Genomic DNA, 13,476 nt, shown 5'->3' on the forward strand with positions numbered 1-13,476 from the left:
GAAGCTAGGAGCTAGGATCTTCATCTGGGTCTCCCATGTAGGTGGCAGGGGCCCAAATACAGGTCATCTTCTGCTTTTTTCCCAGGCTTATTAGCAGGGAACTGGATTGGAAGTGGAGCATCTGGGACATGAACCACCCATATGGGATGCTGGTGTTGCAGGCAGTGACTTTACCACTATGCCACAAGACCAGCCCCTGGAATGGTTTTAAAAAGCTCTTTCTTTCGCTCTTTCTTTCGCTCGTTCGCTCGTTCGTTCTTTCTTTCTTTCTTTCTCTCTCTCTCTCCTTCCTTCCTTCCTTCCTTCCTTCCTTCCTTCCTTCCTTCCTTCCTTCCTTCCTTCCTTTCTTTTCAGGCAGAGTTAGTGAGAGAGAGAAAGAGACAGAGAAAAAAGTCTTCCTTCCGTTGGTTCACCCCCGCAAATGGCCGCTACGGCTAGTGTGCTAGCCAGGAGCCAGGTGCTTCCTCCTGGTCTCCCATGCAGGTGCAGGGCCCAAGCACTTGGGCCATCCTCCACTGCCTTCCCAGGCCACAGCAGAGAGCTGGACTGGAAGAGGAGCAACCGGGACAGAATCCGGTGCCCCGACCAGGACTAGAACCCCGGGGTACCAGCGCTGCAGGTGGAGGATTAGCCTAGTGAGCTGCAGCGCCGGCCAGAAGCTGTTTCTTTAAGTTGTATAAATTTGTGCCTTTTGACTATAAATAAATTCTAGATTTCAGTGTATCCTATTTGAATATCAAATTAGTTGTTCTCCTGAATGAACTTAATATTGATCTGCAGTGTACTAAGTGGATCCCTCCTCTCCTTCATTTCACTATTTGGATAATGCTTTTGGAGAAAGGAAACATGGTTCTTTTCATATTGTTCCAGTTCAATGTTGCTATCATAAGGATTTCTAGAACCTAAGATCTTAGATACTACTTTTGCTGACCTTTTATAAAATCAGTTTGTACAAACCTTTTCTTCTAAATAAGTTGACTTGGATTGTCTTTCAGGGAAAGTTATTAAAGAATTGTGTGTCTATAAAGTTAATCAACATTTAATAGTAAATTTGTGCCAGAATTTCCATTATCTAGCCATATATTTTTGGGTCTGTGTTTCCCTAAAGTTGATATTAAATGAGAAACTAGTAACATAGGGTCTGAATGCATCCACTCCTTAGTTGGGAGTGCTATTTGAAATCTGCAAATAAAAGCTGATATCCTTAATTCCAAGCATTAATGATCTTATTCACTTTGAGGCAATTTAAAAGAGTCTGCTATTATGAAATGCCAGCTAATATGGAAACCGTGCTCACGTTTTGAGGCTTTTCCATTCCCAAAGTAAGGGCAATTTCACTTTGCCACTTACTTGAAGATGTTGTCTACTCTTCACTTGAATGTAGTGATCAATTTACATCCGTAGATAGGAAGAATAAGATTAGATCTTAGCCGGCGCCGCGGCTCACTAGGCTAATCCTCCACCTTGCGGCGCCGGCACACCAGGTTCTAGTCCCGGTCGGGGCACCGGATTCTGTCCCGGTTGCCCCTCTTCCAGGCCAGCTCTCTGCTGTGGCCAGGGAGTGCAGTGGAGGATGGCCCAAGTGCTTGGGCCCTGCACCCCTGCAGTATGCCGGCCGCAGCGGCCATTGGAGGGTGAACCAACGGCAAAGGAAGACCTTTCTCTCTGTCTCTCTCTCTCACTGTCCACTCTTCCTGTCAAAAAAAAAAAAAATCTTTCCATTTAAGACTTGGGAACCTCCCTGGACAAAGGACGCTAAATCAGGTTCACGGGGTAGAACTATTTGTTGGGTGCACATTCATTACCTTTCCTCTGTTTCACCAGCAAGTTTTTGTGGGACTTCACAGATGAGATAAACCAGACAATACACTGAAGACTTGGAATCTTGGTGTTTTAATAGATGGATAAATCATTTAATTCCTCTGAATCTGTCTCAATTTCCCCATCAATAAAGCAGACATGGGAATATGTACTCGTGGTTGCTTCATGAATCAAATGAGATAAAGTAATATCATCACCATTGACAAGTAATAGTCATAGTTTATTGAAAATTTCTACTGAGAATTTCCTGTGTGCTAAACACTGTTCTAAAGATTTCATCTAACATTGCTCATTTAATCCTCCCAGAAATCCTATTGTCTCTATGGTTAAGCAAACTGAGATACAATGCCTGAAAACTCTTAAAACACATTAAACAAATGTTATCAAATAAATGTTAGATATTATTTTAATAGACTTAATTCTTTATAGAGAAGTTTAGGTCACAGAGCAGGAGGCAGAGAATTCCCATTTGCCTCCTACACCTACAGAGTCATAGCTCTCCCTTTATCAACATTCCCCACCAGAGTGGTACATTTGTTACAACAGATGAACCTACACTGACACATTGCTGTCACCCAGAGTATATAGTGTACACCAGGGCTCACGCTTGGTGTGGAATAGTCTATGAATTTGAACAAATGTATAATGACATGTACCTACCATAGTATCGTATATAATAGTGTCATTGCCCTAAAAAATCCCTTGTGCTCACTGTTTTCATTCCTCTCTCTCCTCTAACTCCTGACAACCACTGATGGTTTCACTATCTTCATAGTTTTGCCTTTTTTCAGAATGTCATATGGTTGGAATTACACAGGATGTAGCTTTCAGATTGGCTTCTTCCACTTATGCATTTCAACAATGTGCATTAAGTTTTTTATGACATTATGGATCATTTTTAAAAAATGATAGAAGAGTATTCTATTGTCTGGATTTACCACAAATTATTTATTCATTCACCTACTGAAGGACATTTTGGTTGCTTCCAAGTTTTGGTAATTGTGAATAAAGTCGCTATAAATGTCGTGTGCAGGGTTTTGTGTGGACATAGTTTTTTCTTCGGGTAAATACCAAGGAATGTGATTGCTAGATTATGTGACAAGAGTCTGTTTAGTTTTGTAAGAAACCACTGTGCTGTCTTGCAAAGTGGCTGTACCATTTTGCGTTCCCACAAGCAATGAATGAGAGTTTCTCTAGCATATCATCTTCACTATCATTTGGGTGTACAGTGGTATCTTTTTTTTTAATTTTTAAAAATTTTTTTTGACAGGCAGTGTGGACAGTGAGAGAGACAGAGAGAAAGGTCTTCCTTTTGCTGTTGGTTCACCCTCTAATGGCTGCCGCGGCCGGCGCACTGCGGCCAGTGCACCGCGCTGATCCGAAGCCAGGAGCCAGGTGCTTCTCCTGGTCTCCCATGGGGTGCAGGGCCCAAGGACTTGGGCCATCCTCTACTGCACTCCCTGGCCACAGCAGAGAGCTGGTCTGGAAGAGGGGCAACCGGGACAGAATCCAGCGCCCCGACCGGGACTAGAACCCAGGGTACTGGCACTGGAGGCAGAGGATTAGCCTATTGAGCCGCGGTGCTGGCCTTGGTTGTTTTAATTTTAATGTCCTTATTGACTTACACTGCAGAGCATCTTTCATATGCTTTGTTCCATCTGCATATCTTCTTTGGGGAAATATATGCCAAGGTCTTTGGCCCATTTTTATTTAATTATTTTTATTTGAAAGGCAGCAAGAGAAAGAGACAGAGGTATCTTCTTTCCACTTGTTCACTGTCTAAATATTTGACCCATTTTCAAATCAGATTATACTCTTATTGTCATGTCCTAAGAGTTCTTTGTATCTTTTGTATAACAGTCTGCATCTGATGTACTTTGCAAATATTTTCTCCCAGCCTGTGACTTTCATTGTCTTGACAATGTTTTTCAGAGCAGGAGATTTTAAAGCAGAAAATTTTAGAGACGATTTCAGAACAGAAAAATTTTAAATTTTAACAAAATTCAGCATATTCGTTATTTCTTTCGTGGATCTTGCCTTTAATGTTGCAGTTAAAAAGCCATTACCATACCCAAATATCACGCAGATGTCCAACTGTTCCAGTACCATTTGTTGACAAGGCTATCTATGCCATGGTATTGTCTTTGCTCCTTTTTCTAAAGATCAATTGACTGTGTTTATGTGAATCTATTTGTATCTATTCTTTTGCCAGTGCCACACTATCTTGATTATGGTAGCTTTATAATAAATCTTGAAGATGGTTAGTGTCAGTATTCCAGTATTCCTTCACTATTTAATTGATAACTCTGCATCTTTTTTTTTTTTTTTTTTGACAGGCAGAGTGGACAGTGAGAGAGAGAGACAGAGAGAAAGGTCTTCCTTTGCCGTTGGTTCACCCTCCAATGGCCGCCGCGGCCAGCGCAATGCGGCCGGCGCACCGCGCTGATCCGATGGCAGGAGCCAGGAGCCAGGTGCTTTTCCTGGTCTCCCATGGGGTGCAGGGCCCAAGCACCTGGGCCATCCTCCACTGCACTCCCGGGCCACAGCAGAGGGCTGGCCTGGAAGAGGGGCAACCGGGACAGAATCCGGCGCCCCGACCAGGACTAGAACCCGGTGTGCCGGCGCCGCTAGGCGGAGGATTAGCCTAGTGAGCCGCGGCGCCGGCTTAACTCTGCATCTTTTGCCTCTCCATACAAACTTTAGAATCAGTTTGTTGATAACCACAAAATAACTTGAAAGATTTTGATTAGGATTGCACTGAATCTATAGATCAAATTAGAAAGAACTGACACTCTGAGTCTTCTACCCATGGACCACGTATTTAGTTCTTTGATGTCTTTCATCAGAGTTTTGTGATTTTCCTCATATAGAGCTGGTTTATATTTTGTTAGATATTTTTACCCAAGTATTTAATTGTTTTGGGTGCTAATGAAAATGATATCATAGTTTAGATTTCCAATTCCCCTGTTCATCGCTGAAGTATAGGAAAGCTGTTGACTTTTTTGTATTACTCTTGTTTCTTGCAACCTTACTGTAATTGCATATTAGTTCTAGAAGTTGTAAGGGGTTACTTTCATTGTATCCACAGCATACTTTCCCCCATCAATTTGAGCTCAGTCCTGCAATGTTAGCGCTACTTCACAACGCAGGTCTGTGATGTGCTCCATAACATTTTCTCTTTCACCCCCTAAGGTAGTCTGAAGACACCATGACGGTTACAGTGGTGTATGATAACTCTGAGGCAACAGAGCTCTGTGCAGCTCAGCACCTCTATCTCAAGCCCATAGCAAAACTCATGATCAATGTTTTGCTGCCTGAGAGTATAGAACCTGGGAGGCCCTTCTCTAACTGGGAAGTTCTTGACCAGCTAAAAAGCCTGATTTGCCCTGACCAGTTCACCACAGTTCGGCTGTCCAAGAGTACAAAGGACTTTATCCGATTTGAGGGTGAGGCTGAAACCCGAAGTTTGGTTCAGATCCTGAAGTCCAAATTACATGGGAAGATCATCAAGTTAAATGGTTTGAAAACAGACTTAAAAGTTGTGGCTACTGATGCCCAGGGAGAGTGGGAACATTTCCCCAAGGAAAAAGAGGCCTCCCTGAGTGATGGCGCTGAAGAGCAGGACCATGATAAGAGCCCAGATTCCATATACTTCGAAGGCTTGCCCTGTAAGTGGTTTGCGCCTAAAGGCTCCAGTGGGGAGAAGCCATGTGAAGAGATCCTCCGGGTAGTCTTTGAAAGTTTTGGGAAGATCAAGAATGTGGATATCCCAATGCTTGACCCCTACAGAGAAGTGATGACTGGTGGGAACTTCGGGGGTTTTAGCTTTGGCCTGCAGACGTTTGAAGCCTTTATACAGTATCAAGAATCAACTGACTTTCTAAAAGCCATGGAGTCCCTTCGAGGAATGAAGCTGATGCTTAAAGGAGATGATGGGAAAGCTCTTGCTTGTAACATTAAGGTAAGAAGTGGCCGCTGTTTCTTTTGCCTCCCATTGTTCATGTGATACTGAGCAAAAGCTGGAAGGAAACATCTAGAATTAATTTTCCCAGATCCCACCGGGGTCTGATCAATAGCTAATGTAAGGATGTGTGTTTGTGTGTGTCATTAATAAATATGTGGGTATTTTAAAAAGTTTGTGGAAAAAGAAAGATAAGGTTATATTGATGCAAAAAATTTTTCTTTTTTTTAAAAAGATTATTTGAGAGGCAGAGTTACAGAGAGAGAGAGAAGTCTTCCATTTGCTGGTTCACTCCCCAGATGGCCACAACAGCTGGAGCTGGGCCAATATGGAGCCAGGAGCCAGCAGCCAGGAGCTTCTTCCCGGTCTCCCATGAGGCTTTAGGGGCCCAAGAACTTGGGTCATCCTCCACTGTCTTCCCAGGCCATTAGCCGGGAGCTGGATCGAAAGTGGAGCAGCCAGGACTGGAACTGGCGCCACAGGCAGAGGCTTAACTTACTATGCCACAGCACCAGCCCTGGTGCAAAAAGTTTTGAAATCCATGATTATTAGGGGTTTTCCACAAGTTGATAGAAAATGTGTGTTATGAAAAAAACTACATATGATTTTCAAAAATTTTTCACTGAAACAACCTTATCTTTTCACTCCATTTTTCCATGGACTTTTTGAAATGCCCTCATGGATGTTTAGCAAGAATAATGATCTTGATTTTAACATGCAGTCTTTTGCTGTGGTGCATGCTTCCAGGTGCCATTTTATTTATTTATTTTTAAAGATGTATTTACTTTACTTGAAAGGCAGAGTGACACAGAGAGATGGAGAAACACACATACATCCACTGGTTCACTTCTCAAATGTCTGCAACAGCCGGAGCTAGGCCATACCAAAATCAGGAGCTGAAAGCTCCATCCAGATCTCCCATGTGGGTGGTGGCGGCCCAAGCCTTGGGCCATCATCCACTGCCTCCCAGGTACACTGGGCAAGAAGCTGTATCTGAAACTGGAACTAGCTGGGGCTAAACCAGGCGCTCTAATAATGGGATGCGGGTGTCCCCAGCAGGGTTTAACCTGCTGCACCACAATGCCAGCCCCTATATATATATATATGTGTGTGTGTGTATGTATGTATGTATATATATATATGATTTATTTATTTGAAAGAGTTACAGAGACAGAGAGGTCTTTCATCCACTGGTTCACTCCCCAGATGGCTGCAATGGCCAGAGCTGTGCCAATCCGAAGCCAGGAGCCAGGAGCCAGGAACACAATCCATATTTCCCATACAGATGGCAGGAACGCAGTCACTTAAGCCATCACCTGCTGCCTCCCACGGTCTGCCTTAGTAGGAAGCTGGAGGCAGGAATTGAACCCAGGCGTGCTGATATAGGAAATCAGCACCTTTTTTCCTCTCCTCCCCGCCCCTCCCCTCCCGTCCCCTTCCCTCCCTTTCCCTTCCTTTTTTAAGATATACAGACAGATCATCCATCCACTGGTTCACTCCCCAAATGGCCACAATGGCTGAGGCTGGGCCAGGCTAAAGCCGGGAGCTTCTTCCAGGTCTCCCACTTGGGTGCTGGGGCCCAAGCACTCTGGCCATCCTCCACTGCAGGAAGCTGGGTTGGAAGCAGAGCAGCCAGGACATGAAGCTGTGCCCATATGGGATGTCAGCGTTGCAGGCAGCGGCTTTACCTGCTACGCCACAATGCTGGCTCTGGACATAAGTATCTTAACCACTAGGCTAAATGCTCACTCCCAGTTGTGATTTTAAAAGTGATGGTTGTTACATTGTGGAGCTCACCTCAACTTCTTAATGGATTCTTTATGGAACTAAACCCATGAAACTATCTCATATGCTTGTTATATTTGACAAGTTATAGAGTGGGTGAGAGAGACAGAGACAGAGACATGCCATTTGAAATCACAAGGAGAGCAGTTTATTCCCCCTTTATTCCTAGGGTGGCACATATATATTTTGAGGACATCCATCATTAAAACTATTTTTTTTAAATAAAGATTTATTTATTTGAAAGGCAGAGTTACAGAGAGGTAGAGGCAGAGAGAGGGAGTGTCGCTCCCCGTCTTCGTGGAGGAACGACACAGGACCCTGCGCTGTTCTTTCGTCTGCTCGGCCCTCCCCGGGTTTGCTGCTGGTCCTTCCCGGGTTGGCTGCTGGTCCTTCCCAGGTTGGCTGCTGGTCCTTCCCGGGTTGGCTACCGTCCCTTCCACCTCCGTGGAAGGGCGGTTCCCCCTGCCACATTCCCCACTTCCGCGGGGGAGCAGCACACCGCCGGCCGGCTCTCTCGGGGGCTGCACAGGTGTTCCCCTTAGATGTTCCTGGTGCATGCCATCTCTCTCCTCCTTTATAGTCCTCTTCCACCAATCCCAACTCTGCTACCCACACGCCGAGTATGCTGCTCTCCTCCAATCAGGAGCAGGTCCCACAGTTTATTGGTTGAACTGGAGGCAGCTGTGTAGAAGCTGTTTCCCTTCTCAGCGCCATATTGTGGGAAAGCAGATGCATAGAATAAGTCTTAATTCCAGTAACTTAGTCTAGTCCGAGTTGCTCCCAGTTGCTCCCCACAAGGGAGCATTCTTCCATAAAATGGTTCTCTCCCCAAATGGCTGAAATGGCTGGAACTGGGCCAATTCGAAGCCAGGAGCCTGGAGCACAGCTCCAGGGGTGTACAGCACAAGAACCCAAGGACTTGGGCCATCTTCTACTGCTTTCCCAATCTATAGCAGAGAGCTGGATTGGAATTGGAGCAGCCAGGACTAGAACCAGTGCCTATATGGGATGCCGGCACAGCAGGTGGCGACTTTACCTAGTACACCACAACGCCGACCCCATGAAGACTATTAGAACATAATCCTGGGGCTGGCACCATGGATCACTTGGTTAATCCTCCTCCTGTGGCACCAGCATCCCATATAGGTGCCGGGTTCTAGTCCTGGTTGCTCCTTTTCCAGTCCACTCTCTGCTGTGGCCTGGGAGGGCAGTGGAGGATGGCCCAGGTCCTTGGGCCCTGCACCCTCATGGGAGACCAGGAAGAAGCACCTGGCTCCTGGCTTTGGATCGGTGCAGCACCGGCCATAGAGGCCATTTGGGGAGTGAACCAACGGAAGGAAGACCTTTCTCTCTGTCTCTCTCAATGTCTATAACTACCTGTCAAATAAAAAAAAAGAACATAATCCTAACCAACTTGGATCTTTTACTTTCAGAATCAGTCTACTCAGGCAGGTCACCTCACTGATATCTGCATGCTTTCATCATTTCTTCCTTGAGGACTTAACTCAGCAGTGGAAAAAATGCAACCATATCCTTTAGTGTGAATTTAGACTTTTGAGTTCCCAGTGTGTGATTGTGTTTGTGTTTGTGTGCATGTGTGTGTGTGGGTACTTACACTAAAATATGTATTTTTATATGATGAGCCATCCAGTCAGACAAAAGATCAAGAAAACACTCTAGCAACCACCCAGATACCACTGGGAGCTTAAAATATAGAACACTATCAGGAAGAGGAGATGCCACTTCCTTTCCATGTACCCTTCTCTGTTACAGTCCCTTTGGTCCGTTCAAAGGTAACCATTGTCACAAACGTGTTCCTCACTGTTCTCATGCATATCTAAATAGCTGCTTTTGCTTCCTCTTTGCCCCTCCCCCCAGCCAATCTGTTTTGTAGTGCCTCAATCTGACTTTCACTTTATCTCAAGATTTGAAAGGGAATTTAATAATCATGAATTGTGTGGCCGGCGCTGTGGCTCACTTGGTTAATCCTCCACCTGAGGCACCTGCATCCTATATGGGTGCCGGGTTCTAGTCCTGGTTGCTCCTCTTCCAGTTTAGCTCTCTGCTGTGGCCTAGGAGGGCAGTGGAGGATGGCCCAGGTGCTTGGGCCCTGCACCCACGTGGGAGACCAGGAAGAAGCACCTGGCTCCTGGCTTTGGATTGGCACAGCTCTGTCCGTAGCGGCCATTTGGGGGGTGAACCAACGAAAGGAAGACCTTTCTCTCTGTCTCTCTCTCTCACTGTCTGTAACTCTACCTCTCAAATAAATAAAAATAAATAAATAAATCATGAATTGTCACCTATTGTATCTTATTAGGTCAGTTTTTCTTTTTCTTTTTCTTTTTTTTCCATCTTTGCTTCCCCTCAACTCCCAGGACACAGTTTTTTGATTATTTTTGTCTTTGGTGATTAAAACAACATTAACTCAGATGACCTTTTAAAACAAACCAGAGGTTGCATACTCTCATTTCTCAATCTGTGGCTATAAATGGCACTGCGATACTGCCTGTGATCATATGTAAGCTAAGCTTCTCAAGATTTTTAAATATTTAATGAATTTAGTTTTATTTTATTTAAAAGGCAGAGAGACAAAGGACTTCCACTGCTGGTTCACTCCCCAAATGCCCACAACAGCCATAGCCAGGCCAGGCTGAAGCCAGGAGCCTGGAACTCAACCTGGGTTTACCACAGGGATGGCAGAGATCCAAGTCTTTGAGCCATCACTTGTTGCCTCCCAGGGTGTGCATTAGCATGACACTGGAATCAAGAGTGGAGCTGGCACTTGAACTCAGGCACTCTAATATAGGATGTGGGCATCCCAAGTGCTATCTAAACTGCTGCTCCAAATGTCGGCCCCCCGGCAGTTTTTTTTTTTTTAAAGATTTATTTATTTATTTGAAAGTCAGAGTTACACATAGAGAGAAGGAGAGACAGACAGAGAGAGAAGTCTTCCATCCGCTGGTTCACTCCCCAATTGGCAGCAATGGCTGGAACTGTGCCAATCCGAAGCCAGGAGCCAGGAACTTCTTCTGGGTCTCCCACACAGGTGCAGGGGCCCAAGCACTTGGGCCATCTCCTGCTGCTTTCCCAGGAGCATTAGCAGGAGCCACATTAGAAGTGGAGCAGCTGGAATTCAAACTGGCTCCCATATGGGATGCCGGTGTCATAGGTGGCGATTAGCCCACTACACCACAACATTAGCCCCTGAAATTGTATAAACTTAAGGTAATGCGTCATGTGATATCATTAGTCAAGTGTTTGGCTGAAGAAAATCTTTGCACCTCGAGTACTATTTGGCTGGTGTCTGAGAGGCAGTAAAACAGCGTGGGTACTGGCTGCAGAGAGGACATTTTGAATTCATCTGGGTGTGAGTGGCCATGTACCATCTTAGCTTTGCCTCTCTGGCCTGGGACATGCACAGCCAGCCAGCAAGCATTTCTAATGAAACTTTGAATTGTTTGGGGACAGGTTATGTTTGACACAACCAAACACTTCAGTGAAGGAGCTATAAGGAGGAGAAATCAGGAAAGGCTAAAATTACAGGAGCTGGAGGAAGAAAGAAAAAAAGAAAAGAAAAGAGAAGAGGAAGTGGCTGAAAGGTGAGCAGACCAACTTTAATGAAGGTTTTTTTCTTTTGATTCATGAATTAATCCTTTTGGCTGACTGGCTAGACTTGATAGCTAACCGTGAGGTGGGGAGGGGGCAGGTATTGATGCAGACAGGAAAACTGCCCTGAACACAGTCTTTCAACTGTGCTGTTACATAACCCAAAGCGCCAAACAAAACTGAAAATAAGAGACTTCAAAAAAATACATTCCTTAGGGAGAACAAGTAATGAGAAATAATGGGGCTGGTCAGATTAAGATGTGTGGGGGAAAAATGATTTCAGAAGCCAGAACTTTAACAGTAAAAATACTTGCCTATTAAGTGAAAAAGAAATTACCAATTTCCCTAATGATTTACCAATATTACCTAGCCTACTAATTTAGAATTTTAAAAAGGTAGGCCTGGAAAAGAATTTCTTCTATGAAACAGTCAATAATCAAACTAACCCAGAGGCAAGAAAACATGGGTTAGGACCACTTTCTTCTTGTCCTAATTTCTTACTGTGCTTTCATTTTTATTTCTTTGAGTTGACTATTTCCCAGTTTAGGAGCTTGAGTCAGGAAGGGGCCAGTGGATTGCCAAAGGTTTGCTAAGAAGGTACAGATGGGCCAGAACTCCAGGGTTCTGGAAACCAATTTTCTTTCCTGGCCCTTCCTTGTGCATGTGTGTTCCAGCATTCAAACAAGGAAACAATGAGCTTCCATATGCCCCTCGTTGTTTTGGCCGGTGGGGTAACAGGAGCCACTTGAGGTCACATCTGAAAGCCTGGCTGGAGTTGAGCCTACTCAAGAAAAAGATCACCCTCCCCTTCCCCGCACCTCCCTCCCAATTCCAGGATGAACATCCAATGTAGACAATGTTGGCTAAGTCCTGGATCAAGTAATTGCCCCTGCTCTCGCATTGTCCATGTCTCCAGAAGGGCCTAACTGAAACAGTTTGAACTTTCAGAAAACATCAGTATAAAAAGAGCCCATATTCCTGTAAGCCAGTATGTTTTCATGAGAGTATGCTGTGTTAAGCGATATGTGCCAAGGACCAGTTCTCACTGTAAAGGTTTCTGGATTCCTTGATTTATCTTTTTTTTTTCTTGCTTATGTGAAACCATCCCACAGAAGGTTCTGATGGCAAGACAAATGAAATCATTACTGTGAAACCTGGATCCTGTAGTTCCTTTTTAAAGTTTGAGAGCCCCTCTGAATTCTGTAACCTTTTTTTTTGGACACTGTACTCTTCAAAAGGGCTTCTTTACATATGTCTATTTGACCAGCAAAATTATGTCTTTCTCCCTTGACTGATGCTTAACAGTGTTTGGTGTTGTTTCTGTTTCGCATAAGTTGTCATAGGCCCTGGGGCTAGCAGTGGTAGATTCTTGGAAGCCGGAATGATCTGTCTTCCCCCGGTTGGGAGAGATCAACTACCTAATAGATACCTTCTGAATGGTTTAATCTTAATCATTGTACAGAAAAAGAAAAGACGAGGAGAGGAAAGCCCAGGAAAAGAGGAAGAAGGCCAGGGTCAGGAGGCGAGCCCTGAAGGAGAGGGACAGACACCGGCACAGGAAACAAAAGGACAAAGCCAAAGCTAAGGTGCCTCAGGAGCTGGACTCTTCCGAGGAGTGGGAGGAGAGGAAGTACCTGCTGGCTCAGAGGCAGGCTGAGGCCCTGCGGTTGCTACGGGTACTCCTGAGGAAAATTTCAGTAAGGCTATTTCCCAATTGTTCTTCAATCTTGGTAGGTACTAACCTTTCTGAGACACAACCTTTGCATTTAAGCAGCGGTCTATGGCAAACTGACTCCGTGAAAGACTCGTGGCATTTACTGGGGTTTGTTTTAAATAGGCTGGTCTCTAAGAACCCCAATTGTGGACTTACAGCATGGATATCCACACCTTTGCTAAAGGAGTTGGGTCTCAACTCCACCATCCAGCACACAAAATTCATGTTTCTGAACTCCAGGGCCGGGTCACTTGGAACAATTTAGCTATTTTCCTTTTCTAAGTTCCTAATGAATGTTAGCGGGAAACTGCCAAAGAGAAATGAATGGTGTGGCTGAGAGATATGTTGTTCTCCATTAACTATCCATTCATCTGCATGAGGCTTGGATGAGAAGCCAGAGCCTTGAGCGTTGCAGCAGGCTCATGTTAGTCTAGTCTTAAACTATTTGGTATGGGATTTCTCGCCTCACAAAGCAACTGTTTTGTTTGGAGAGTTTCCTTTTTGAGAGGAATCTCTTCTCGTTCCTGAGCACTTCAAGATAGAGACTCAGCAGATATCCTGAATGGAATGCCACAAGGCTCCCAAAGTG

General features: G+C 44.8%; 1 protein-coding gene across 2 annotated transcripts in view; it reads left to right on the forward strand.

The window, feature by feature from the left end:
* Positions 1–13,476, forward strand: part of LOC100353812 (A-kinase anchor protein 17B) — a 39,666-nt gene that overhangs the window by 17,060 nt on the left and 9,130 nt on the right. Inside the window, exons 3-5 of one of the 2 annotated variants that reach the window (XM_051827340.2) lie at positions 5,014–5,782; positions 11,036–11,166; positions 12,636–12,903. In XM_051827340.2, coding sequence (XP_051683300.1) covers positions 5,030–5,782; positions 11,036–11,166; positions 12,636–12,903 — 1,152 coding nt within the window. In that variant the 5' untranslated portion in view covers positions 5,014–5,029. The remainder of the gene's footprint in view (positions 1–5,013; positions 5,783–11,035; positions 11,167–12,635; positions 12,904–13,476) is intronic. The other variant, XM_070067100.1, reaches the window with a different exon arrangement.

The sequence above is a fragment of the Oryctolagus cuniculus genome, chromosome X (genome assembly GCF_964237555.1).
Source record: "Oryctolagus cuniculus chromosome X, mOryCun1.1, whole genome shotgun sequence".
NCBI classification, from domain to species: domain Eukaryota; kingdom Metazoa; phylum Chordata; class Mammalia; order Lagomorpha; family Leporidae; genus Oryctolagus; species Oryctolagus cuniculus.